This window comes from Dermacentor variabilis, chromosome 2 (genome assembly GCF_050947875.1).
Source record: "Dermacentor variabilis isolate Ectoservices chromosome 2, ASM5094787v1, whole genome shotgun sequence".
Classification (NCBI taxonomy): Eukaryota; Metazoa; Arthropoda; class Arachnida; order Ixodida; family Ixodidae; genus Dermacentor; species Dermacentor variabilis.
This window is the reverse complement of record NC_134569.1, coordinates 216,797,297-216,825,250: the sequence shown is the minus strand read 5'-3', so window position 1 is coordinate 216,825,250 and position 27,954 is coordinate 216,797,297. Positions and strand designations below refer to the sequence as shown.

At 46.4% G+C, this 27,954-nt stretch overlaps 1 protein-coding gene across 2 annotated transcripts; it reads left to right on the top strand.

The window, feature by feature from the left end:
- Window positions 1-31: 31 nt before the first annotated feature.
- On the top strand, window positions 32-27,567 carry LOC142573102 (transformer-2 protein homolog alpha-like). 2 transcript variants are annotated; one of them, XM_075682625.1, is made up of 10 exons: window positions 32-233; window positions 9,717-9,901; window positions 12,312-12,392; window positions 12,728-12,742; window positions 14,310-14,361; window positions 19,340-19,468; window positions 20,446-20,505; window positions 23,447-23,562; window positions 26,498-26,539; window positions 27,209-27,567. In XM_075682625.1, exons 1-10 carry the CDS (start codon window positions 219-221, stop codon window positions 27,375-27,377), a joined length of 864 nt encoding a protein of 287 aa, XP_075538740.1. In that variant the 5' UTR covers window positions 32-218; the 3' UTR covers window positions 27,378-27,567. The 2 variants fall into 2 exon arrangements, with proteins under 2 accessions (XP_075538740.1, XP_075538741.1); XM_075682626.1 differs by lacking the exon at window positions 26,498-26,539.
- Window positions 27,568-27,954: the final 387 nt, after the last annotated feature.

Sequence of the window (27,954 nt, the reverse complement as noted above, 5' to 3'; positions counted from 1 at the left end):
GAAGCGCCGCGCTTCGCGAGCGTCGGTTGCACTCTACGGTAGCCATTTTGGAAGTTGCGAGGCACCGGTTACCGCGTGCGTACTGCTCGTCGCCGTAGCGTCGTCCATTGCTGCGCGTAGTTGCTGTTCTTTGTGCCGTACCGCCTGCGTTGTGCGACGCCCCCAGGTTCGCTGCTTCGCCGAGCGCGCAGGACGTACCGGCTCCACCGAGGCTGACCATGAGCGACCGTGAGGTGAGCGAATTCGCGAACGTGGCTTCGCCGCGCCCGATTGCGCGGCGTGCCCGCCCCGATGTTGAGGAGCACGAAAACTAACTTGGCTAGTCTGTCGTGGTTTCCCGCATTTTCTTTTTTTTAACAGTGCGGCAAATCAAAAGTTGCGGCGCGTTTTTATTTTCGCACGAGGCGTTAATGAATGCTTCGAGCGTGATTGAGTTTCCGTATGACTTGCTGGGTGCGGAAGCAGTCAATATGGCGCGCACAAAGCCGCAGTTGAGTGCGCGCTGCGACATTTCCTTGCGGTACGTCATTCGAGCCCGGTGCGGGAGCATGATCGGCGGTGCACGTATCGGACTGAAACGCCTTTGCAGTACTCCCTCATTACCGTCTTATCACTGTATCAAAAGCGGCATACTAGGTTTTACGTAATCGTATTTTACTCTTTTGCCGCCATATTAGGGTCCTTCATTATATATTTTTCTTTTCGCGTGTTTTTCGTTTATAATGGTACGCTTGGCAAACGAAAGCGATGTGAAAGCTTATGTCGTACGGCCGCCGGTTCTCACCCAGTGTGCCACCAAGGCGGTATCGTCGGAGCGCATGTGTTCGATGCGCGAGACTTCGAATTTGTGTCGCGCTCGCCGGCACGCGCACGCCGTGTTCCCTGTTCGGCCATTTTGCTGAGTGCACGCGGCACCTAAGATATCTTGCGGCTATTATCGGTACGGGTGTCCGTTCGCCTGAAGGTCGTGTCGCTAGATGCGCCTGCGATGCGTAAGCGGAACCTTGATGCGTTTGAGAATCGATGCCCGCGAGAGAGCTCGAGAAAATTGAATAAAGTGCGCCGTTCATGGGATCCTAAGGCAGCAGATCACATTTTTTATTGGACACGTGCTTTTAAACTGACGGAGTCTTGCGAAACCTCGTAGTTGCGTTAGCTGGGCCTTAAGCGTGGACTCGCGAGAAGCGTGCAGGGCAACTCGTGCTTTTAGTGCTGTAAGCAGAAAACTTCGGGATGTTGCTGCCTGTTTAAGTGCCTGGTGTTATTTTTCGTAGACCCCATCGCTGATCGTCACTTTCCCTGTTGTTTATGTATAGGGCGAAAGGAATATGAGTCTGTATGGTAGATTTCTTAGCATGATGTTGCCAGCTCGTCGCAGCAGGCGCAGAAGGTTCTAGTTTACTTGCAGGGGACGAAACCTTATGTGTGTATGGTTTTCCGCATTGTTACGCATAATGGTGCGTCATACTAGCCCTTATGACTTGCAATGGGCAGTATTGCAGGCAACGTTAACCCTCATAAGCTTTTCGTTCTTTTTTTTTTGGTAGGCCAAGCCTTAGCATAAAATGCTGCTAGGCATAGGCCACTGTGACACAAGGCAGCTGTAATGCACTGCGATCAGGCGACGTACTCCAGTTGTGGCTGTAGAGCTTGTCTGAAAAACTAAACAGATATGGAGTTGCCTTTCTCTGCTTTTTTTTCTTCTTTTGCATTAATGGAGCAGCTGCAGAAAAACATTATCGGCAGCATGATGGCGCAGCTGCTCCCATGCATGGTATGCTGCTCCCATGCACTTGACTTTTTGCATGCATTGGTTCAGCTGGCAAACGCAAGAATTCGTGAGAAAAAATACAAGAACAAATATGCGCACAATTTTAATGAAGTCCGCATAAATTTACTATGTGGACCAAAATTCTTAAATGTATTGTGCTAGCTTCTGATACTAGGACCTTGCTGGAGTAAATCTGCGCATTAAAAAAAGACAAACAGAACATGCTTAGGCTACCGATCGAACAATTTGTGCAAATGACATTTATTGTGGCCTGTTTTTTTCTCAGTCCATCTGTGGAATAAAAACTGTTTAAATTGGGCAGGTTCAAGATCTCTGGATCTGGTGAAAATGACACAAAAACGAAGACCGCACGGTTTAAGCTTTTATTTTAATGCTTCATCGGGGGGGGGGGGGGGGGTCTGGCCAAAATGTTACTTCAAATGCAGTCTTTTCTGTAATTGTGTGCATGCGTGTGTGTGCATTTGTGTGTGTGTGTGTGTGTGTGTGTGTGTGTGTGTGTGTGTGTGTGTGTGTGTGTGTGTGTGTGTGTGTGTGTGTGTGATGCCTCTTGCCTACACGCATTACCAAGTGCAAGTACGTGGCAGGTGCAGACTGGAGGATTTGCAAAATTATGCAATAAAAGATCACCGTCCAAGCACTCCGTACAGATGGTCAACCAGTGAAGCTGAAACATGTGGCCCTGGTGTTTTATCACTGAGTTAATCCCGACTGTTCACTAAATGATGGCTTGGAAGGCTGCTGGATCCTCTGTACGCAGTTCCTGCTTGTGTTCGGCTGCACGAGCCTGTTGTGCCTGAGCTGCAGCATCAGCAGGGCATAGACGAGCTCAGTCCCGGTTTTGCTCGCGGTGTTGCTGTTCAAAAGCTGCCTGCTCCTGAGGACTATGTGTGACATGTGTCATACCCATTTTGGAGCCTGAGAGAGACTGCTACGCGTGTGCTTACCTGCGACGGAGAGCAACGACATCACTACTGGTGCAGCTAATCCAACACCACCCAGATAGCACAAGGCCTTTTCACTCCCATCCATGACGTCATGTTACCTGGCCCGACTGCCATAGAATCTAAAGGGGATGCTCCTGAGTAGCCTACAACCACTCAACTCAGCAACAGTGATATTAACATCACCGCTTTCATCACCCAAGCCTTGTCAATGGAAATTTCGGGCCAGGTAGCATGACATCATGGATCAGAGTAAACAGGCCTTGTGCTAGCTAGATGGTGTTGGCTAATTGCGAATCTTCCTTTCTTTTTTTTTGCGCATGGTCATCGGGTTGCGCCAGAGGAGCTTTTGGTGTACAGTCCACCAACAGACGGGACGTATGAACGGCTAGCCATATACGTATTCGCTGTAAAACTCATCCACAATTCTAGTGCAATGTATTTAAGCATCTAGAGAGAAATGGTAATACAATTGGCTTTGAACTGTGACGTTCCCGGAGTGGCATTTGTGCTGACAAGTAGTAAGACTGACCTTTTCCATCACAGATAATGGATGGCTTCACTGACATGTCACCGAACTGCATTATGTATGTGCCATGTTAATGTCATAGGTCAAGTGCAGTGCCATGTAAGTTGCAAATCACACAAGGGGACGACACAAGTGTAGAACTAACAGTGACAAGCATGAATACACGTACATTGCGCATACACATAATGAAATTCTATAAATGTAAGCAGCCAAGTCATCGATTTCTAAGCTGTGTAGCATCAGGCACTGTCTGCAACACCTGTTGCCAAACGTATGAAGAAAGTGTGTGCCATCTTCTGAGAAGTCCTTGTGCCTTAAGAACACCTTTGTACTCTATAGCCATAAGATGCATTTACTCTCCACAATGTAGAGATAAATTAGGAGACTGCTGCCTTTTTAGGGAAGGTCTGATCTATTAAGCACTTATGTTAAACATCACCTGGGACGCGATCGGAGGTGTTTGTTTGATACGCGTTCTGTTCGGTTGCTGCAACGTCACAAAGTGGCAGTATGCAAAATTTGTGACAACAGGGTGGAGAGAGCAGCCAATCGGCAAGTGGTGAACTCCCCAGAAGTTTACTTCCCTCGTTTGGCTTCTGCTTGCAGACAGTATACTACAAAATGGAATGTTTCTTGTCTTCCTGTGAACGAAATCTTCATCTGAAAAATTTATTTTTTTTCTTCTCCAGCTTAAACACATTTTCAAATAGTAACATGTGTGACTAGTACAATTTATAACTTAGTTTCTCAGCGTCATCCCTAGGTGGTGTTGTGCACAGCAAGGAAAAAAAAAGACTGGAACAGTGGCGCCAGGAGGCAACAATAACATTCTAGTGGCTCGCTGGCACCCGATGTTGGGGTTGAGTTTCAAGAAACGAAAGTGATGCTGGATTAGCCTTCTGCCATTTCTTGAAAACGCCTTTTGCCCCTCCACTGCTCTCGTTCCTCAAGCAACGCCAATGCAACAACTGAAGTTCCCATTGCAAGCGGCATTTTCTCGAATTAAACTATGGATTGGATCTGAACGTGCCATTCCGCGACCGAAGTCGCCGTTTGGATGCAGTCCAATCTACCAGACGTGCCATGCGAAGCCGGCATCGTACGAGCGTTTGATCGCTCCAAACTTCACAACTCCCATCGTGTTCAGCACCATGCAGGTGACGTGCTCCGTAGCAAGATGATTGGCAGGAGCATGTCGTCGTTTTGACGTTGCCAAAAAAGTGGCCGCGGTTGGCGACGGGGCGCGTCTGGCGATGTCGATGTGGAGTAGGCCAATCGCGCTCGCCGGTAACTGAATGAACCTGCCGAACAGCGATCTACGATTGCAGCCCTGGTCTGGCTGATGAACCACTCCCCATAGTACATGTGAAAGGAATACAACACAACCTACCCACATGCAGTGAACCGACCACAATATTTAACTTTGCATTTGTGCCACTCCTGCATAGTGCCATTGTAAATTTCTCTACTGCAGCACATATGTGGCCTAAGTTGTTTCTTGTTTAAAAAATGTTTACACTGTATTGACTTTCCGCATTCTTCATGCATTTTGGCATTGTGTGCAAGTAAGGAATTCTAGTAACCAGCTTTCCATTGGCATTAATCTCCATTAGGATTACAAGGATTGCTCCCAATTACTCAAAATTCTGTAATTGAGCGAAGCCTATGTGCCCTGTGGATAATTTGAGTCTTATGTTCTGTGGAGCTGCATTTAAAAGGAATGTCACCTGGTGCGGACAAGGCTTCAACACTACTGACCCCGAATACGTCATGGCTATTTGTTTTACTGACATGGAATGACCTGAGCAGAAATCCTGAAAGGTTTCGCCAACCTCAGTGAATACAACCAAACGAACATTGCCCCTAGCTGGAATGCCGATATCCAAAAACCAGATGAATTGTTGTCTGGGTACTTCGAACGCGAAGTTCAGACTAGAACCTTTTTCTTTAAAGAGACCCTGAAATTATTTTGATGTTTGTGTACAAATGTGCTGCATCAGTAGGGTAAGTCCTTCTAATTAAGATGGATTTAAGTGCCCAATGTAAGCTGCGTAACTAATCATAAGGTTTTAAAAATGGGCATTGCTGCCGATGGCAGCAGCACAGCCCCCCTGCGTTTTCAGCTGTCCCTTCGCACACTTGGGTTGAGTGACATTTTCAGCTGTCCCTTTGCAAGTGTGGGTTGAGTGACATTTTGGACAAGCAAACAGATTGGATACCCACGCTACATCATTGGGGATGCCTGAAATGTGCCGCTACTTTAAGCTTATATTTAATAGCATACCTATGCACGGCAATTTGTGTACGCTCAAAAATAAGTACGCAAATGCATTACAACTAGACCTTTCTTCAAACTAATGGCTTACTTCCGCCTGAAAATGCGGATAATCTGCTACAGCTCTGGCAATGGCAGCAGGTGAGACGCGGAGGGTATCTGGCGTGAAAGTAGGAGCAACAATGTCTTCTTTGGCGGCAGGAACATGCATGCTACCAGCGCTGTACCAGAGTCCTTCCATGTTTTTTCTGGTCACGAAACTGCCGCCTCAGTTTCATATAGCGCCAGCGCCCGCCGCTAGAGGCGCAACCGTGCATGAGAGGGCATGCGAACGCCGCTGCCGCTGTGGTTGTGTGTGGGGCAGCCTCGGTATTCTAGCTTTCTCAACTTCCTCAACCATCGCTTTAGTTTCACGTAACTATTTTTAACATTGAATATAATTAAATTACTGCCTCAGCGTGTCTTCTGCGATGATATGAGCGCACGGGACGAAAAAAAAAAGCCGCTCATAACATGGAGCTTGCGGTGGTCTCAGACCGAAAAAAAAGAAAGATCTGGAATTTTAAGAGCCAGAACCGCGATACGATTATGAGGCACGCCGTAGTGGGGGACTCGGGATTAGTTTTGATCACCTGGGATCCTTTAAAATGCGCATAAATTTAAATAAACGGGTGTTTTGCATTTCGCCCCCGTCGAAGTGCGTCCGCTGTACACGGCCGGGCGGTCTCGGTCCGGATTTCTTCATCATCGCCGTTCGCCTCAACGCTTCGGTGGGCTCCGCTTTTTAATATTTGCCTTAAATTAAACACCGCGCATTCGCAACAAAACGCCAGTGGTCCCACTTATCACCAGATGAGTAAGCGCCAATTCTCCGTTGCGCATAGCGCCAGATTGTTCGCCGAGCACAGCTGTTCAGTTTCTGTTAAACTGTGGCAGAGAAGGACTCTGTGGGCAGTATCTTATAACGAGACCAAAAGAATGAAATTGCTATTGCAAAGGGCTGCTACCGTAGAATACTTCATGACAAAGAAAAGCGAACTGAGCTGCTCCATGCGCTTAAGATTTCTTGCAAAGCGATGCCATTTCTGAATAAGATAATGCAAGACGAACTTCGCTACTAAATGTCTTCGGTGCGGCTTTTAACAACGGATTAAGGCGAACCTGAAGTGTTAGGTTCAGTTGAAACTAGCTGTAATGAGGCAATTGCCTTAGCAAGCAGTCGTTTAGAAGCGTCAGTAAGCCCAGCACTTATTCACGCTGCTCGTGGTTTCGACGCAGAAACGACGAGACTAGGTATTTTGGTTCTTAATTCGCAACTATTTACAATGTGTTAAAATGTTGCAATCACCGGTCCTGATATTCTTATCATGGTCGAAAAATGAAAAAAAAAAACTTTATAATTCGATTAAGAAAAGAAATAAAACGTGTTGGTGCAAAAACACAATACAAGCACGATCATTTATTTATCATGTAAAACAAGCGGAGCGAAATACAGATAGTACAGAGGCGTCCGGTCAAAAATGGTCCACCATTCACAATGCAAGAAGTTTGTTAAAAGCATCTTTGAAACGGCGTTAGTCTTCAGCGTCGGCTTCTCATGCTCCAGGGACACGTCGTCGCCGTTGATGTTGAAATTGTACGCATTGACGATGTCCGAGGCGTCAAAAGTGTTTCGCGCACACACGCGTATACTTCGATTCGAAATTAAAACCGCCACTTTCCTGCCGCGGTATGGCCCGCTTCTATTTCTCGCGCTGCTCCTTGTTATTAGGTAAACAGAACGACACCTTTTCGGTCGTGCCCTTGTAGCCGGAATGGCACCCAGGCATGCAACACGTGTTCGGCATCGTTGTCCCACCCCGCCACTTCAACCAAACAGCCCAGCACTTGAAAAATAGCGCAGCACATGCACATAACGCACCCGACCACTCAGCTTGCCTCGCACTGCGCGCGCGTTTCGGTACGCGAACGATGCCCTCTGTGGCACAGTGGCGCCGCGTCGCGGCACCTTTGGGCAGCATATGAACCTCTCCCATAGCGTGACGGCGGAGTTTCGTGACCAGAAAAACATGGAAGGACTCTGGCTGTACTAAGCTAGTCTTGCTCTGCAGGTGTGTGTGCAGGGAGTCGACTGCACGCTGTAGAAAAGAAGTGCTGCACGTCTAGGTTAACACCAACCTCCTTGGTCGACACAGCGATCAACGAGATTTTCTTTTTTAGAAAAGGTGCTTTTAGTGGCAACCGCAAGTTCAACATTTGCCAGAAAGCCAAGCATTTTATAGAATTTCTCCAGAATGATAGCAGAAAATATATATTAAAAAACAAAGTTCTAGAAAAGAAGTGTTGCGGAGGGCAACCGAACATGCCTCCGTAACGCGTCAAAACATCAGTCAGAAAGCCGCCATCTTGAGTTGGACTTTGGTGTAGTGGTGCCGTCTCTGCTTCTCGCTCGGAAAGTGTGGGTTCGATTCCTGATGTCAGTGTACTTGTTTCCCCCTCCCCCTATAGTTTTTCTCTTTTGAATTCTAGAGTAAACATAAATTGCCCATTTCACCACTTTCACAAGTTAGTGGCAGCTCTTCTTTTTGGCTTTAATGTTCGTCTTTAAGCTTCTCTGCATGTATTCCAGCCTTAAGGACAAAAACTGCTTAGGAAAGGGACATGGGAACATGCTCGATTCAAGTCAACTGCAACTTGACACTTGTCACAGCATGAAGGAGGCGATAGGAAACTGAGGGCCCAGTTTTTATTAGTCATAAGAAGCCAACAAATGACACCAAGGAAAGCATAGGGGAAATGTGTGTACTTATTAATTGAATTTAAAAAAATGATATTGTTTAAAAGGAAAGTGGATGAATAACTGGCCACAGGGGCACAAACCCACACCTTCGCATTACTTGTGTGATGCTCTTATCATTTGAGCTACCGTGGCCCGTCTCCTCGTTTGCTTTCTAGGGTATTTGTTTATGTACTAGAAGTAAACCAGGCGGTGTTGGGCAGCGCCACACCTCGGCCTTGGCGGCGGATGTGGAACATCCTTTTTTGGTGCAGGCATCACATGTCTGTGTTCAATTGATGAGAACATGTATTTCCCCTATGCTGACTTGGTGTCTTTGTTGGCTTCTCATCACATGGAGGAGGTGGGACGTAGTGATGGCTGCATGGTGCAAAGGTTAAGGGGCAACGTCACGGCTTGAAGGAATAGTGATGTTTAAACACTTGTAGCTGTGTTATAGCGTGCTGACACGAAATTATTGTGAGAAAGCATTTCTAAAGAGTTGTACTCTGTGTCAAGGTATATGACAAAAACTGTTTTAGGGACCCTTTAATAATTGAACCACATATTCCCTAGTAACCAAGCATCTGTTTGCCTGAGCAAAATCAAGGGAATCCTCTACATAGCACGTTTTTACACATTCCTAGGGAAGCTCGAGGTCACAACAAATCCGAGTGAGGTATGTTTTAGTAAATATTTGTGCAGCGTGGGAACCAGTACCTGTTCTTAACCTCAGTGTAGGGACACTTCCATCACAGATAACTAAGTCGAAGCTAATACAGTGACAAAAGTTCAAGGACTCCTCATGCAAACGCACTTCTCTGGAAAAGCTATCATTGTCATTATGCAGGGGCCTGCTCATGTCCCAGCAGAGTGTCATGCACCAGAGAGCAAAGCAAATGCATATATGCTAAACGCTGACAAACAGGCAGGAAGCCCCATCCGTTACGAATTGGATAACGTCCCTGAAATTGTTCAAGCTGGAGGGATCCTCGATGCATAGATATTTCTTTTTGCGATTATCTGGTGATTGAATATTCGCATGTCTCGTGCTTGGGAACTATTACCTGAAATGGATTGACTTCTTTTGTGCATTTTGACTTTAAAGAAATTTAATATTGAGTGTCCCTTTTCATTTTGTTTTGGAGTGCACTAATTATAAATCTTTTTTCAAACATATTACTGAAGTTAGGAGCACATACCATATGCATTCCTACCCTGCTTTTGCATTTCAGTGCAACAAGTTTTTGCAACTAGCCTTTTTCTTGTTTAAAGCCAATTGAGTGAGTGAGGCGACAAGGCTAGCGCATGCATTCTTTTGTTAGTGTGATGGTGGTTGCTTCGCAGCGCGTAAGTTGTGTTGCCCATCCTTCTCTTTCAACTGTGTCTGTTGTCCTGTGTAGGGCACCCCTGAAGAGGAGGCCGTGGAGGAGTACCTCCAGGACAACGCTGGGGGAGAGGAGGAGGAAGAGGAGCCAGCTGCAGAGAGGGAGGAGGACGACGATGACGGTGGCCGCAAGAGTCACGATGAAGGAACGCCTGAGGAGGACTCCCGCAGCGACCGCCGCAGGCAGCGCTCGCGCACCCGGTAAGCGCTCGATTTGTGTGCTGTCTTAGCTGGCCTTGTGTCCTTGTGTAATGCAATGTCAACACTCTAAATGCTGGCAAAAAAAACACAACTGCGTTCAAAAAATGTATATGACAGGGCATAGGAAATTCATAACTTGGGTTAAATACACAAATTTAGGTGCTAGCAAAAGGTCCTGCTTATCTAACGTCATGCACTGCTGTGCCATAGCAGAGCTATCGTGGTAGTTGGCGACACCAGTCACTGGTTGAGTCTATAGCACAGAAAACACTGCCGTCACTGTCAGTGCTTTTTTGCAGAAGGAAATCATCTTCAAAGCTTCATGACTTGATCAAATGAAAGCCTCGCTTTTGCAGATGCTCACTGTGCCACCTTCTGGCTGCGCCACTGCTAATCTACAGTAAACGTATAGGCGAAAGAATTTGTGGAAATGGCGCAATGGTAGCAGAGGTAGCAGGTGTTTGACGAATGACTGTGGCTGCTGCGGTTTCCCGCTCACCTTCACTACCCTCCCAACTGACTCTCTCCACTTCACCGCCTATTCTCACCAACACTTAGTGCCGAGAAAACTATGGGTCACGTCGGCACACTGGAATAAAGGCTCCTTTATTGTTCCCCCCCAATTACCCCCTGTGTAACGCCAAATTAATGGAAGATAAAAACAAAATCTGGCAGACAGCGGGCAAGCTCCCCTCCATTCTCATAAAAGTCTGCCCTTGTCATGTTGGTGCTGTCGTCCCTCGTTGTTGGAGGAATTGACAGTGTTTACCCATGGTGACATGACTTGGAGCACCCTGTTGACATCATGTGGGGGAAGGGCCAGAAGAGGAGCATGTAATTGTTTTTTTTTTAATTTGTGTCTTGCACCTTAATCAAAAACGGTCATTGTGGCATTCTGTACACAATGCACATGCGTAATTAGTATTTGAAATATTTTAAGAAAATGTCAGGTGGTTCAGGTGCCCGTTAAGGCATGTCAGCAGGACTTTGTTTCGGTGTAGGCAATGGGAGGTGACCTTTCTCATTCTCTAATGCAAGTGTATGACCTTAAGGAGCTCATAATTAAATTCTGCCTGTAGGGGCTTAATTAATTCCCAGACAATTGCATAATGGCATTTTTTTGCTTGGGAATAGCAGGGCGTTGCGAATAGTGAGCGGTTAGTGTACGCTTTACTGCAATGTTTGCCATGTGACACTCCAGCTGTGTTTGCAACGTTGCTGTCGCCACAGTGGCTGCAGCTCTGCAGTAATGGTGGTCATGTTATGGCAATAACATTTCTAAAGCCGTCTAAACCAATTTCTATCTTGATGCTTTCCTCTGCTTATTCGAGCTCTAGCCAAATTGTATCACTCGAGGCTTCTGCCTTCAACCTGCGTGAACTGCAAGCACTAGTAGGTGTAAGCCCTCTAGAGACAGCCATGTGGCACGCACTCTGACGTGCAAGTGACAGCTGTAAATGAGCACTGGTCAAGGGAGTTGGAACAGTATTGGCTGCTTCCAGAGGACCCCTACAATAAAGAAAGTACAGAATAAAAGTACACAATTACAGAATACAAATGGCCAAGAGGTTTCTTTAGGTAGTTCTCATGTGGTATAAGAAACCCAACGCAGGCATTTATTCAGCCATTGGTGCAGCAGCTGAAAGCCACATAAGGAACATGTCCAGCGAGCTTGGAGACCTAGATGCATGGAGTGCAGGCCATTCTTTCCTGTTTCACTTAGCCCTTCCCAGAGTAATAAGGTTAGTCCTTTGCAGTTGCCTCTGAGATTGCACAGTGCCCTTCTCGCCTCTTTATTACCCTGTCTGAAGCTTTCAGTGCAGCATTGATCATCGCATTTATCTGTGCATTAGTGATACCATCGGACCACCACACCACAATCCTTTATCTAGAGGAACCCTTGCACGGTCAGACTTGAGCATCCACTAATGGGCTCCAGCCCAGCTGTCTCAGTGTAAGCCACCCCTATGAGAAGCCGGGCTCCATTTGGTGTGCATTTTGAATTTCTACCTTTAAATGACTGTGATTCATGATTGTTTGCTCATTAAAGGAATTGAGGTCTCTCATCTTGATTATGGAGCTGGCTGCCATGGTGATTTCACCGTTGCCTGTCTCAAAGACACCTGTTGCATTCATGTGATGTGAGTGGTGTTAAATTGATAAAATGGAACAGAATTGCCTTGCTAAATCGCAGAAAAAAATATATGTGGTGCTTAGAGGTACTGAGACCAGGATATGAAAAAATAAAGAAAGGGTTACACCATTGATTTCCTTATATTAAGATCCATCTATCCATTTTACATTGGGGTGTAAGGTCTGTTCTCATGGTGAAGCTCACAGATACACTGCTGTCGGTTGAGTGATTGAGTTGACCCAGTCAAGCTCACTTGTGCACGTCGTGGTTCTGCAGGAGTCGATCCCGATCGAGGAGACGTCACCGTCATTACAGTCGCTCCCGTTCCCGGTCACCGAGGCGCAGCAGATACTACTAGTGAGTGCTCATGCTTTGCTGTGGTTTTCGCTTGATTGACCAAACCTTTTAGAACTTGTTTTTGTTAAGGAAGAGAGAGGTTGCATAGAAAGACAGGGAATTCTTAAGAAGAAATTCAGCTAAAGCTGATAAGTGTGCTGCGTGCTTGGGTGAAGCCACGTCGAAGAGGCCCTTTAGCTTTGCCAAAATTTTTTGTGAGGAAACAAAAATAAATGCTCTCTCTTTGAGGAAAAGTGTGCCCTCTAAAACTTAATACCAAGCTAGGTGCACCCAATAACAAGGGTGGTAGTCCTTTTACGTTGTCTGACTGTGGCATTCTTTTTTTCTCTTTGCAGCTCTCGCAGCCGAAGGTGAGTGAACTGCTGGTCTTGGCATAAATGTAGCAATTTTTATGTTAACTCACCGGTGAGACCCAACATAAATATGAGCAGCGTTAATGACCAGGTGAGCAGGTGATTGTGCATTCCAGTCTCTTAAAGGACAAAAAAGTGTCAGGTGTGCTTGGTCATTCCTTTCATGTTGTTTGTTCCTTGTGTTAAGGGTAGAGACAGGTGACAGAAACTGATCTGCTTAGTGAATGTGCACATTCTTTTTGTGTAAGCACAACATTGTTCTGGCATTGTCCACTGCAGTGACGGTTCTGAAAATGGGACGGGACTGTCGCAACTTCTTCGGGCAAACCATTGTGCTGCCTTGTTGGCAAACTCCGCAGTTTACTGTCACCACCAGTTGTTTACTTCTGACTGATAGCCTGAATTTCGCTCAAGCCATTGTGCACGACTTAGCTAGAGCCGATTGACACGTACGTCCAACTGGTTCCTTTTGCGTTCTAACTGAATTTGGAGCAATGCAGAGCCCGTTGGAGGTTGGTGCTAGAGAAAGAGTGCCCTAGCCAATCTTGCTGGCTGCTCCCAGAGCAGTTAGAGGAGCCATGGGATTGTGTTTATCGGATCTACATTGTGCACCAACCTTGAGCGTGAGAGCGCCTCCCGAGCGCTTGTAGCTGGAGCGTCACTCACTGAACGATCCAGGCAAACGTGTTCCTCGCGCTTGATTTCGACCAGCAGAATGTAAACTGCATTGGGCTCTAGAGAGCTCGATAGGAACCAGTTGAGTGTACTGTTACTATGGCACCCTGAAATGAGTCTCACTTAAGGAATATCGTCAGGAGGCTTAAGCTCCTACTTGCCGAGTCTAGTGGATTTGACTTAGTGTCTCCGACAATTTGCCATTTAGAAGAGGCACTTATCTTGAATAATCTTTCATGTAGAAATATGAATTGTGTAGGGTGCATTTGAGTAAACTGAGAACAAAAATGCATAGCTTAAACCTTTTTGGGCCAATGATTCCTGTATAAGGACTTGCAGGAAATGTGCGACATCGAGAAAAAGAAATAAGAAAGCTATTCCCAGAAACGTGAGTGTCAGGAATGCTAATTGTGTAATTTGTAGACTTTGTGCTACAAATAAATGTGGCTGTCCCTGATATTTCACAAGCGCGTCCATGTGTTGCATCACGTTGAGGTTAGGCCTCTGTTGGAGCCCGCGGCCTAAGCCCCTGTGCTTTGGGTGCTATTAAAATAATTTTCAAATCTGTGGCATTATTTAACACCATTATGATTGAGAATTCAAGGAGTCCAAAGAGTCGCAAGCTCCCTACAACGCCTTGGATTTCTGACAGCTCATACGATAAAAGCCTTCGATATATTGCCCAAAAACACCAGTGGGAATTCTTGTACCCCATGTTCTCTGTTCATATGTTCGTAATATAAAATTTTCCCTTCCTTAAAAACATTCAGACCAGAAAGAGTTAAGTGTGGATTCGCCGGCTGACAAGCTGTGGGCTTGAAATCATGCTGTAAGGCTCCACACATTTGGGCACCTGTTGTGGTGGGGCTGACTTGCTTCTTTCTTGCAGGAGCCACAGTCGTTCCCCCATGTCAAATCGACGACGCCACGTCGGAAGCCGGGTGAGTGGTTGCCCTTGTGCCATTTGCGGCCGCACATTATGCTGTTGAAGTTCATTATGAATGGAAAGACAGTTGTTTCCAAAGTTCGCACTGTCCAGAACAGACGCTTACTGAGAGCCTGAAGGGGCCCTGAAGCACCCCTTGGGCTTCGTGAATTAACATACCGTAAAAACCGGACTATAGGTCGGACCGCAATATAGGTTGATCCCCCAACTAACGAATTCTAAAAATGAAAAAAGAAAAATCTTTTTCAACGGCAAAAGTACCGAAAGACACTCTTACCTTGAAACAAATGCGACTCAGCTGGTTGCACAATGGTGGCAATATTTATTTAAACACTGCTCTCATGTGCACCTGGCCAAGTTTTTAACAGTATTGTGTGACCATTGACCCACATGCTTGTCGGCACCTTATTAACGGTGCTGAGCAGCGAAACAAACGAGATACGCGCATGTGTATACATGCGCTTGCTTTCGCTATTTCGTTGCTCCGTGCTGTGACAAGGTGCTTAGTCAAGCGTCAGTCGCTTTTATTCCCATCTCCTCCGTCAATGTAATGGTGATGGAAATAAATCATTATTATTCCTTTAGACAGCTGCTGTTGCCCAGTAGCTGACATAAAGCTGCGGTCGGCTACATGGCCTAGATACCGTGGCCGCCGTGGAGTGCTGCCATGAGTCCACTGGCTAAGCGCACCGTGGCTTGCAGAAGACAACCACGTTTCGCTTATTAGTGCATCATAGGCACCAAAGGCGCACGTCGTGGCGTTCACGTTATCATCCAAAACGAAATTTGAACTGTGTGCCACGGAGACATTTAGGAGGCGGAGCATTGTGGGCATGCCCCACTGCGTCGTAGCCTTTGCAGTGCAAAGCATTGGAGAAAGCAAGGGAGCACTGCAGAGGCAGTGTTTGATTTCCAATAACTCCGCTTCTGCTGAAGGCACTGAATTACTTGTTGCGGCAAAGTATTTCTGCAATAGCCTATTCTCACTTCAAATGCCTTTCTCCACTTCGATAAAAAAGCGGTTCCGGGCCCCTTTAAGAAGGGGGATACAATTACAAGGATGGCCTAAGGCAGATTACCGCAAAAACTACAACATAGTGAAACCTTGTTACTACGAACACATTAAAGTTTTCAGAAATCCCCTTCTGACTGCTTAGTTGGAGTGAAAAAATATTTCAATACTACAAACTTCAGAATACCGAAATTTTCAGAATAACGATTGTTATTCAGTTTCCCTGTGTTGATGCCTCAGTAATATGAACCAATATCCAGAAATCTGGGAATTCTTAGATTTCAGTGTATTCTTTACGGCAGCTGCAACAGTAAGCTAGCGGACGGCAAGGCACAGAGAGATGTCGTGGCGCATGGGTTCGGCCGCGCTTGTGCTTTGACATAGTTCAAGTGTCCACGTCGAGCGAGACAGTTGCGGTGTTCACGGCTAAAAATGTGAAAAACAAACAAAAAGCAAGAAACATTGCCCTTTGGAGGCGACATGGAGCTACCTATTTGTCAGTAGTTTTCTCGACGTCGGCGTCTGTGCGTGTAACTCGTTATACGGTGCTGCAGTGGTGCATGGCGGGGGAATCTGGAAAACAGCAATAGGCATGCTGAGAGCCAACAGCGATGTTTTCGTGAATAGCGCATATGGTCACAACTTATGAACTGATGGGTTGATGGGCAGAATGGTTAATTTTGGGTCTTTCACTATAACAATCTTTCAGAATAGCATTTTGCCGCAGTGCCCGGAAGTTCATTGTATTGAGATTTCACTGTATAAGTAAGCGTAAGAATATTCGTAAAGAACTGCCCCTTTTCCATAGCAGTCCTTGGCACAGTTTTGGTTTTGTCTTGCCATTTTGGGACAAAAGAAAAAAAGTTGGTTTTGTTGTTGCCACTGCAAACATGCAAACTTTGCAAATGCGCTTTACTATTTTCGGTGTACAAAATTTGCAGGTCTTAGCTAGATTTTGATGCTGCATTGGAAAACGATGGGACGTAATATGCGAAAGTGAATGGAAGCATGGCACTACAGCACTGCTTTAGTTTCAGCAAACGGGAAGTGAAATGATGCTACTGTTGACTTTCAGACCCTTTTAGTTCGGGGCTTCTATGCTGTTCAAACCAGCCTTGAATTTACTGTGGTAAAGTTTCTTTGTGAGTAGCGTGCACAAGTTCTTAGAACGGTGCATTCGATTAATTGAAAAAGTGGTTTAATTTGGGGGGGGGGGGGCTTGACTTTTCTCTGAGGGATCTGCATTTTGCAAAAGTGGACAGTTCACGTGTGGTTTTCATCCGACAGTGAATGAGCATGTTCAGTGAATAAAACGGATGTTCTGTAGATAACTGCATTGAAGAATTTTCGTTTAATTTTATTAATCTCGAAGCTAGGGATTGACCTATACTCCGCATTCACCTATGTTCCAATGTTTTACTGCACACATATGTGAAGGCAGGTAGCCACCACAAAGTAACAAAGTAAATAGAAAATTTGGTTAATTTAATTGCGTTGAGTATTCTGCTACTTTAACGAAGACAGTGAAGCAACTTATGCATTTACTCCAGTAAGGCCCCTACTTTTAACATCCTTTTTTTTTTACAAGGTGCAGCCCTTACACACAGCAGGCTTGCATCTACTTGCTGGACAGACTGCTGTGCAGAATAATGCAACCACTAGCAGCTCACTGTGAACATGTACTTGTTAACTTGTCCTCGGCACTTCCAGTGCACTGATGGTTTGATGATCTCTCCCGAGAGTCACGGTCCCAAAGCTAGTCGTCTTCTGTGCTGTCCGTTACTGTTATAAATTCATGTCGTATTCAAACTCTTGATATCTGTCTGTAAGCAAAACCTCCCGTCACGCATTCGTGTCACGCAAAAATTTTTGTTGTTGACTCTGGACACAAACTTTCCGGACATATTCAATCTTGTGTGCTGATTGCGGTAAGCATTGCGGTTTGCTAAGACATTATGCAGTGAAAGCTAGTTAATTCACAACTCGTTAATTCAAAATTTCGGATAGCTTGAAGTAGCTGCCGCGGCCCGTCCAGCAATGTATTGAAAGCAATATGTAACACATCCCGGTAATTCACATTGAAATCCGTGCCGCCACCGTTAATTTGGACTTCGTGCCATCAGCATGACTGGAGAGAGACGCGTTTGCGCCTGGCCATGCATGGCCAACGCCTCTGTTGCAGGTCGCTTCTCACCCGGGATGTCCCGTGTATAACGCTCAGGGGCGATAAAATCGTTGCCGTGCGCTGTATGTGCGAGAGAAAGCGTGCGAGTGTGTGCAGGCGAAGGCGGCTCAATCTCGTGTGCTCAAGCGAGGAAGGCAGGGTGGATGCGCACCCTCTCCTGTTGCGCGCCCGAGGCACGGGGTTGAGGTGGAGGGAGGGGATTGTCTTCGGCGGCTGCTGCTTACGGCATGGCCTTGCGGGCCCCGTATCTTGGAAAGCGATCTGCGACGTCGCCAAAGTGTGTCGCCACGTGGGCTTAGTCTTCAAAGTGATCTGCGATGTTTGCAAAGTGCGCGTAGTGCTGGTAGCATCATATGCGATGGGCTTTCTACTTTTTGTTCGCGTTAAGCAAGAGCTGCATGAAGGTCAATTCCCTCACTGCTACTACTGCGATTCCTCACTCCAGCGTTTTTCAGAGAGTTTCCGCGGTTATACAGCGAGATGTGTTGATGTTTACCTGTGTGCACGGGACAGCTTATAAAGCCGCTAACACTACTATCCTTACTTCGTATAGCTATGTACGGATTTGCTATCGCAATCGATGCTTTGCTTTTCGGGCAAAGCTGTGACTTTTTTCTTCTCCACGCCAGTTGTAGTGACGAATGTGTGAATGGAGCAAGAGCGATCTCGACATCGGACCGCGTTGGTTGCCTCTGGTTACGCCAGTGCTTCGAAGTGTAGACGTTCACGCCAACATGATGCAGCATCTGTGCGCGCATGCTCGCGTCTCGTCGGACTATATGCACCTTTACCGAGCAATTTTATGTGACTCGTTCGATTTTTGTATAATTCAAATTTTCGTAGCATCTCCGTGGAATTCGAATAGCAAGCTTATACTGTATTGTAGATTCTCCTTTTTTGCCTGAATGCTGGTGAGGCAGTGTGTGCACAAAATCTGATGATTTGCGCCATAAAAATCCCAAATCAGATTTTGTGCACACACTGCCTCACCAGCATTCAGGCAACAAGAGAAGAGAATTGATTAAGTTGAAGAGACAAAGTCCCGATCCTAAAACTTAAGATGTTAAAACTATATTTGAGAAAAACACACAAAACTGAAAAAAAAAAAACAGCGAAAACTTGCATTTCAAGCTTCAAGACCTGTCATCCATGCCACTCCCTAGGTTCCTACGAAGTGCTTCATGATACGACGAAGAGCCAAATTACTGCCGAGATTTTCGGCTCGGTCGCATCTGCTCCGTCACAGTTGACCACACAAGGGCTGCTCCATCCGCATTGATGGCAATGTGGACAGAGCATTGCTGTGGCCCTTGTCTCGTGAATGCTAGCTGTGAAGTGATCCCATTCGTGCGACTGATTCTTCCGCGATTATTCCGTGATCATGTCTGTCGTGTAATCCAATTTATCAGCATAACATTGCCAAAGCGGGAGGGGTTTATCAAACTGCTGACCGAAGATAGGATGTGGACGAGTCGTGCATCTACGATGGGAGACTGTCTTGGGTGATACGTGTGGATCTTTTTCTTTGGGGGCTGTTGTAATTGGGGATGCATTTTATACACGGTGGGCGATGTATACCCAGAAAGATGCGGCAATCCGTGAGACCCTAGTAAACATTCCACGCAGTTAAAATGGTGTGGTTCCTTTTCAACTGCTTTACGATGTTTTTAATGATGCCTGCTATTCTATGTGTGAATGAAAACACATTTCCTTCGATGAATATTGTCAGTGGCTGTTGGCTTCATTGGATTATTTCTTTGAACCTATGCTTTGCAGGATAACCCGAGCACGAGCCGATGCCTCGGTGTGTTTGGGCTCAGCTTGTACACGCAGGAGCGGGACCTCAAGGAGGTCTTCTCAAAGTATGGGCCTTTGGAGGACGTCCAGGTGGTCTACGATGCCCAGGTGAGTGGTGCGTCTGTGCCCTTGATGCTGCGTTTGAGGGTACGGTCAAAAAAGGGGCCACGGGGAAGTTTTGCCGTTGCTTCAGCAACGGATGTAGGCAGGGTGAGCAGGCAATCTGGTCGCATAACGTACAAAGTGCGCATTGAAAAAAAAAAGAAGGAATGCGAAATGACTGAAAACAAAAAGAAATCCAGCCGCCGCCGTACCCGTTTGTGTGCCACACACCTTTGCTGCACGTTCCTTCCACCTCTCCGAGAGATGAATTGACAGCGCCGATGGGCAAGGGTGTTGACACAGTTCATTCGTGTTTTGGAGATGGTAAAAGGACGATATAGAGAGGGCTGCAAGGCTGGCAATGTGGAAACTGTGAGCGTACACAGGTAGGGGCGGCAGCAGCTCGCATTTGCTTTTTCTTTTCTTCCTTTTTTCTTGTCCGGGATTTTGTGTCCCTTTCATTTCTGCCTCCTAAACTTTTGAGGTCCGTATTCTCAAAGCCATTTTACGTGCCTGCTTGCCTTGACAAGTTGGCTGGATTTGAAACCCGTTTGTCTCACAAAAGTGAGCTTAATCTTAAGTTTTGTCCTTGAAGTTACATTATTTATTCACCGCTAGCCCAATACCTGTTCAGGTGCTCTAATGTGTGCAACGTTGCTTGTAAGAATCTTGAAATAAAGAAGTGGCACTGGCTTGACCTACAGCGCAGATATTTAAAAGCATGAAAATGTGAAGCCTCAAGCATGTGCTCGCTAGGCTTTTCACAAATGGGGAGCCTGCAGTGTTTGACAAAATAATACTGAAAATATCCATATAAAACGTATTGTGCTTTTGTTATAATTTCCGATGTATGCGCCTAACTTGGCACTCTGCAGCAAGAGTGTTAGTTGTGATATCCCCGTCCCCTTTGTTGTTGAGGGAAACTGCATTGGTTAGAAGTGCAGTGCCAAGTTGCAGTCTTGCCCTATTGTTTTCTCGTGCAGTCTGGCCGCTCTCGAGGCTTTGCCTTCGTCTACTTTGAGACTGTGGAGGATGCCAAAGCGGTGAGTCGCTAATGAGTGAGGTTGCTTCTTGCGTACATAGTGCATGACTATTGACAGCTGACCTGTGTAGTGGACATTGCAGTTAGGCTGTTTGTTGTATGAAAGCACTGCAGAAGGGTTGCAGAAAGTTGACCATTGCTTTGACATGGCACACAGCAGTCAGTAGGTTGAAGATTGAGCCACCAGCGCATACTTTGAGAAAAAAGGCCTTTGAGTAATTGCAGTCTTCACTGAACGGCCACTTGGTGAGACGAGACATTTTATGAACTGTATCCTTATAACGCTTAGTCAAAGAAGTCTAAGTGATAGTGATACTTCATTACAGTCCATTATGTGTATAGCTGGTGAAAGTGGCATGGAACTCCTTAAAGTGACAAAGATATTAGCCAACCTATCATTTGGACTCTATAGGTACAACCTAAATGTCTAAATAATTGGTAGTCTGCCTTAGTGAAATGTTTTACTGCAAGTTCCATGCCCGTGCAAGCTCTTGTTTGTGTTCTAACTGTGCCTCTGCCAAATAAAAAATGCGCTCTCTTGCCTGCAAGGAGTTCATAACTTAAAGAACCACTAAGTAACATTCAATTGGACATTAATGCTTTTAATTTTATACTCATTTTATCTACTCATGAAGTGGCACCACCTCCTGTCTGTACCGTCATGTTCGTCTTAAGTCTGTGCCGTCACGTGCCCATCAACGCACATGCTAAGTCTCACATTTAGTCAACCAAAACAGTGGAGCCACTGTGGCGTCGGGAAAGTGCTTGTCTCTCACCTCGGAGACCAGTGTTTGATCCTTATGCATTGTATCCATCTATGTTATTTACAACGTTCCCTTTAGCACATATATGCTGATTGTTTCGACAAACAATAGAAGGTAATTATTTTGGGAACTGCTGTGTATATGGAAAGTATAATGGGATATTTAAAATAACCACACACACAAAAAGCTGAGCATATGCAGTTTTATCAGATTTGATCAAGAAATAACACAAGTTGACCCTACAGCTCATGTCCCCCCTTCTTAACAAGAGGAACAAACACTGGATACGTGGAACTTTCATAGCTCTCGCAACAAACTGCAAATGCAGCCTTTACAGTTTAGCGGCTTGACCTTTTCTGTGGTGTGGGCGTAGCCGGCAACTGCCGGATCAGCCAAGCTAGGCTAATTTCAGTTTCAAGGATATAACCAGCGACGTATCAAAACAAAAAGCATCGCCTTCTCCTGCTGGACTGCCCAAATTAGCAGGTGTTCATGCAGGTGGAGTTTGAATGGCTGAATGGCACATGCATGAGCCTACAATAGTGGTGCAGCAAAACTGTTAGAATGATCGAGCATGTCTAAGTGCTTAAGGGGGGAGGCTGCCCTGGAGACCGCACTTTTTTATTTTTTAAATATCCAGATGAAACTGTCAGGGTACATTCCCACCGCCGAACTATGAGGAACTGCAAAGTTTCCTGAAGATGTGTTTATTAGTTCCAGAGGTATTGAGGTCTAACTAGGTGGTTCATGTATATGCCCGAGGAAGAGCCGGGAGAAATGCCAGGACATCGTAGGAAGCTGAACTTCGCTGTGATGATCCCTTGATAGATATCCCAGGCGGCTAAAGAGCCCTTTTCTTTAATTTCCCCTCCAGAAAATTTTAAGACATTGCATTTGATGTAACCAGTAATGACCACGTTCATCAAAAATTAATTTGCTTATTTTAAGTTAACTGCACCAGCTTTCAAAAAAGGAAGCCTGTTACCTCCTGGCGAAGACATTCAGGAACACAATAAAAAAAAAAAAAAACAGCATACAAATCTGAAGAGCGGGTCTTGAGATATCGTCGTCCCCAGCACCAGTGCTAGCGAAAAAATCCATTCCGAGAAAACAGGCCTTAAAGTTGAACACGTGTTTCATATTAGAAAGCTCTTGTGGAGCTTTTAATTAACTCTTGTGGCTGCAGGCACACTCAATGTGTTGGATTTTCGACTGGCGACAGCCGACAGCACAGTTCTGCCACTGAAAAGCATCTGCGCAGTTGGCACTCGCTGCGGAAGATCGGAAGTTCGATAATTGTACAAGACGCATATCGCGCTCCCGCACACCGAACATCTGCACTGTCTTGGGCTTTGCCGGCATCGCATGCAGCAAAGAACTAGTGAAAAAAAAAAAAAAAAAAAAGCTGAGAAAATAATCTAAAAAGATAGTGCAAGGCGATGAGCAGCTCGCAAGCTCATGTTGGGGCGGTCGGAGCAAGGGGCAACGACGACGCGAGCGCGGCGGGCGTGGCATCGAAGGGAGCAGGCGCTGCCGCCCACGCAGTGGCCAATGGCAGGTGCGCTTTAGCCTACGGGATTTGAACGTGCTGCTCCGGCCAACCAGCGCTCCGCATCGCATCGCGGGAAAATGCGAACAGTGCCTCAACCGCACAGACTATGCCATTTTGCAAGGCGGCAAAATAGAGACAAAGAATTCATGGTCAAAACGACACCAAGATGGCGTGGGCAGGCCGCATGGGCCGGGAATGGTGCGCATGCAAAGTTTGACTTTCATTTCAGCATTTGCCCGTGTTTTGTAGGCCACGGTGGCCTCAGAAGTAGTTTTTTTTTTGGTACTTTTCGGATGAATTAGGTGCTGGTAATTACAGAACAGGTAGTTTATGAGACATACAACCCAAAAATATGGTTTTTCAAAAATCGACTTTTTCTCGATTTTTCGGTTTTTGAGGGCCGCGTCCCCCCTTAACTACTGAAAGGGCTCAGTAGTGGCCAGAGTTTGGTCTAGCTTTTTGTCTCTTGTTGGATGCTTTTGTTACAGTTTGGCAGCACCCACTAATGTTGACGAACTTCTTGTTACAAGCATTGTTTAGGAGCTGTATGCAGCAGTCGATGCTTTCTTTAGATTTAAAGCAATGTGTATAAAGTCTTCCCGACATGTGCGTGTGCTGTGCTGCAGGCCAAGGACCGCTGCAACGGCCTGGAGATAGATGGGCGCAAGATCCGAGTTGACTACTCCATCACTCAGCGGGCACACACGCCAACACCAGGCATCTACATGGGCAAGCCATCCTAGTGAGTCTGCTCGACATCCGCATGCTGTCAGATTTTTCTGGACCAAGCTACGTATCTGAAGTGTGCACACAGTGCCGCTGCCAGAACTAGACCTGCAACTATGGTAGCATGTATGACATGAAAAATAAGCATTGTAGTGTTATGTAATGCAGCATGTGATCTGAAAAAAAGATGTCAAATTTCTATTTTTAGTCAACGCTAAATGTACACTACACAATGGACACATGCTGGGTGCCATGACACAGTCTCCTTCCCACTTATGTGTTTCACTGCAATGCATAGCTTATGCTTGACTGCGGCAAAGCTAGCTTTTGGAACTGGGCATTGTGCAATGCATGACCCTTGCCATGCTTTCTGTGCCTCGAAGCCATTGGCGAGGATGACAAAGGTGGAGTCAGCGCCATTGCCGACAGTGGCTAATTCTGTCAATGAAAGACTGCACTGAATAGCAGGGAGCTTAGTAGCGACAGTTTGAAGCTGCTAGGCCTAGCATTGCTGCTGTGGTGGCTATGGCTGCCAATTGGCGTGCGAGAGTGCTTGTTCAAAGCTGCGAGGTAATAAAGATGGCGGTGGTGGTACAGCTTTGAATAATGCTATTTTGGGCCTGTTGTCACGTTGAGAAATGGTCAAAGTATGGATGACAGTGGGTTTCAGCGTGTGAAATTTCATATGTTCTTAAACATTGGGCTATTATTATATAGGGGGTATGTGTCGGTGCCGCAAAGGCATCCACATGAGCAGGCGTGTTTGAAAAACCGGCGCAGTTCATAGAAGCGTGGGGGTAAAATCTGAAAACACCCATGTACTTGGTTAGATTTAGGTGCACATTAAAGAACCCAAGGTGGTCCAAATTTCCGGAGTCCCCCACTATATAGCCTTATAATCAGATCATGGTTTCGCCACGTAAAACCCCATAATTTTTTTCTTGCATTGTTATTGGACGTAATACACATTTTGTCCAGTGCATTAAAGCACATCAAAGCACATCTGTCGTTTGAGATGCACAAAATACATTTACCATCACTTTTTGTCATGTGCCTGACGGCGCAAATTGTTGTAGCTGATTTGTACTTCATGTTTGTCCCGCGCCCAGTTGCATATCTTTGTTCTTGTTAGCGTATGACATTTTAATTGCTTACAAAAATAAGTTCCTTGCCTACCCAAATAAAATTCTTTGTAGCATGCCATGCATGGTATACAGTTGGAACCACTTAATAATAACTGGCTTTAACAATATAACGGTTATAAAGCTGCTGCACATTCAACTTTTGTAGGTTGTCCATGGTAAAATAACCCACTTGCTACAACATGCCGCATTATCGATTATAACAAAGTCTTGCTGCTGGGTGTCCGAGCCGATAGGTAGTGAAACGTAAACTCCTTGAAAAGAACAAACGAAAACGAGAAATTTGAGTCATTGCATGATGGCCCTCTTCTGCGTACTCGTTTTCCAGCCTTCTCCGCGCGCCTGTCTCCTGTTGCCCTTCCATCCTTGTGAACATGAATGGGCTGTGCCCATAGCTCTCACCTTCCGAAACACAAATGGACCACGCAAACTGCACTGCTCAGATGTTGCTTGCTGGCTCCTCATTCAGCGCAGTTCTGCAAACAGCTGAGTGAGCATTTGTCTGTGTTGGTTGCATCAAAATCGCTCCTGGCTGCGTGGTTTCTCAGCCTTGTTTGATTCTGCCGAAATGGGAGATGGCTGATCCGCCCGCTGATCATTGGCAATGCACGGCTACAGATTCGGAAGTGACATGCTTCTAAGCAATGAGGCGATCGTCGCGAACGTGCTTGCATCGGATAGCGACAATGGTAACGATGACGCTGTTGGGCACCTCAACGCTGTCCTCACAGGTGGCTGGGCAGTGATTCAGTCCCTCCGGGGCTTCGTTTTCGCGAGGAACCTTCTGCTGCACATGTGGATCACCTGGATGCTTTGGAGAAGGATGTCTGTAAGCTTCGCGTAAAGCATGCAAGGTTGATGATGGACAGGGTTTTCCCGTGCAAGCCAGTGAGAAGTGGCGAGATGCTTGTGGCAATCCTGCCTCAGCGTTTGTTCTGGATTTCTCAAGCTGACAGTCTGCTGCGGCAACCTTCTCGCATTTTTGAATAGGCCCCTCTTTGTAGTTGTTACAGCAGTGCCATTCTTTAATGCCAACATCAGCGGCTTGATACACGCGATTGGAGCGCACAGTTAAACAGTCAACGTTATCAGCAGTCAGATGGAGGAAGGTGGTGGGGAGAGGCACTGGCCTCCCCGCTCTGCCATCTCCCTATTTTGACTTCATGCGACCTGGTTATAACAGTAAAATTTTTGGGGCACTTGAATATTATCGGTGGGTTCGACTGAAGATCCGTGGGAAGGCAAGCTTAATCGGCCGCCGTTGACTTTCTGTCTTGCTTCACTCTTGAGCAGCACTTACTTTTTTTGCACAGTGATAACAAGGGTTGCCAAATAGCTCAAATTATTGCTGTACTATTCCAAATGTTCCACCAAAAGACCAAAAATTTTTTTTCCACTGCAACTGCTCCAAATTGCTGGTGTGGCTGGTCCTAAACTGCTCCAGAACATTTTTCCTGCTCCTAAACTGGCTGGACTACCACCGATAGCGCAATTTTCAAATGATACATATTTTCCATTTACCGTGAAGGTGTCATAGCAACGAGGTTCCACTGTAGTTCCAATGGCAGTTACGACATTACCTGAGTGAAATAACTTCTTCAGTATCTTCATTTTTGTTCCCGGCACCTTCCTGCAATGAGCTGCCTAATTTATCCTTGCCATGAATCTCAAGAATGAAATCGGGTGTCATAGGTCTTTGAAAATGGCGCCCAGTTCGGATCACGTGTCACTTCAAAACTGTGAGCAGAGTTGTCATTTGTCTTCTTTGTGAGCTTGTGATGCTTTCTTCCATGTACCTTTTGCTGTCAGCGAGGGATCAGGGGATTCTGGATACAAGAGCAAAGCATACGGGTAGGTCTGCGGTGCAAGATTTTGGGCCATCACTCATTTTGCGAAGGCCTGACCTTTATTGCTGGGCATTATATTACTTAGCTGCATGTGATTCTGAGGGTGCCAAGAGCCATGAAGTTAGGTTTTTTGTGTTGCTTGAGCTAAGGAACTATGAAGTTCAAAAGGTAGTTATGTCATCATGACCTATTATTGGCAGTCGACTGGCCTCGTGGCAGTAACACGTCTTGCTGCTAAACGTTCACTCAGGCTGCATGGATATTGATAGGAACATTTGTGAAGCTTTTGGTCCATATACTCATAATGCCAGTGGTGCTGCACTGATAGTTGCGCAAAATTAGCTGCTGTTGTACTGCCCATGGAGATGTGCTTGGAAAGCTAGTCACCTTCCTTGTGGTTTCTGAAATTCACAAGTCGTTCTTTCACTGGAGGCATGGCCTGCACCAAAATGACTTGCACACTTCTGTGAATGTAATCATACGGGCATTGGATCAGCTTCTGAACTAAACAGTGTGAAATTGAATCTGCTTATTAGGTACGCACTAAAGAGCCCTTTGTGGTCAAAATTTTTTGAGCCTGCGGTGCAGCATTAGAATGTTTATTCTTTCAGTTTTGTCGTTAAAATGCTGAAATTGTATGTGGCTAACTTAAACATGTGTTGTGTGCTCGCAGTGGTGGAGGCGGCGGCGGCAGTGGCGGTGGAGGCGGCTACGGAGGTGGTGGCGGTGGCTATCGTGGTGGCTACAGGGACCGTTCGCCATCCCCCTACTACAGCAGGGGGCGGCGCTACTCTCGCTCTCGGTCTCGGTCGTACTCCCCCCGGAGGTACGGATACTACTGAGCGAGTGCACACACCTCTGTCTGTACGCCCTTGCTCCTTTTACCCCTGCTCCCCCCGCTCTGTCAATCATTTCATACATTAGCAGTGATCACCCTGAGGCTGCTGTCCATTTGAATAAAGGTTCGTCGGCTGCCCACATCACACGCAGCTTCCCCCTTTTGAGAGAGAATAAACTGTGTGTGTGCCCGTGTTTTCGTGTGTGTGTGTGTACACGCGCGCAAAGCTTTTCCTCCTGGCGGGTGTGTTGTTAACTGGTGTTCCCTGTTGTTCTCTTTGCAACCCCCACCAAGGGCTTGGAAGAAGGAAAACGAAGCGCATTGGTGTGTCTCTGTGAAGTTTGAAGTTTGCGAAGGGCAAGAAAGAAACCTGTGGTTGCGGGCGTAGAAGAGCGAAGCCTGAAGGCGAGGCGGGTTGGGCGGGCCGGCAAGAGGTCCTTGCTGCCCTCCCGCACGGTGAGCTTCCCGCCTGGTGCCATCACCCCCTCCCTCCTTCCCCCTCTATTCCTCCCATCACACACACAGAAATGGTCTCAACAGCGTGGGGCCAACGCAGAAGCGGCCCGGCCCCCCCGTTGGTA

What these genes read in the sequence shown, in the direction of transcription:
- LOC142573102 (XM_075682625.1), top strand. An exon ending in AGGCAGCGCTCGCGCACCCG is followed by an intron (nt 9,902 to 12,311) that starts GTAAGCGCTCGA and finishes GTGGTTCTGCAG; the next exon opens with GAGTCGATCCCGATCGAGGA. An exon ending in TACATGGGCAAGCCATCCTA is followed by an intron (nt 23,563 to 26,497) that starts GTGAGTCTGCTC and finishes TTTTGCTGTCAG; the next exon opens with CGAGGGATCAGGGGATTCTG.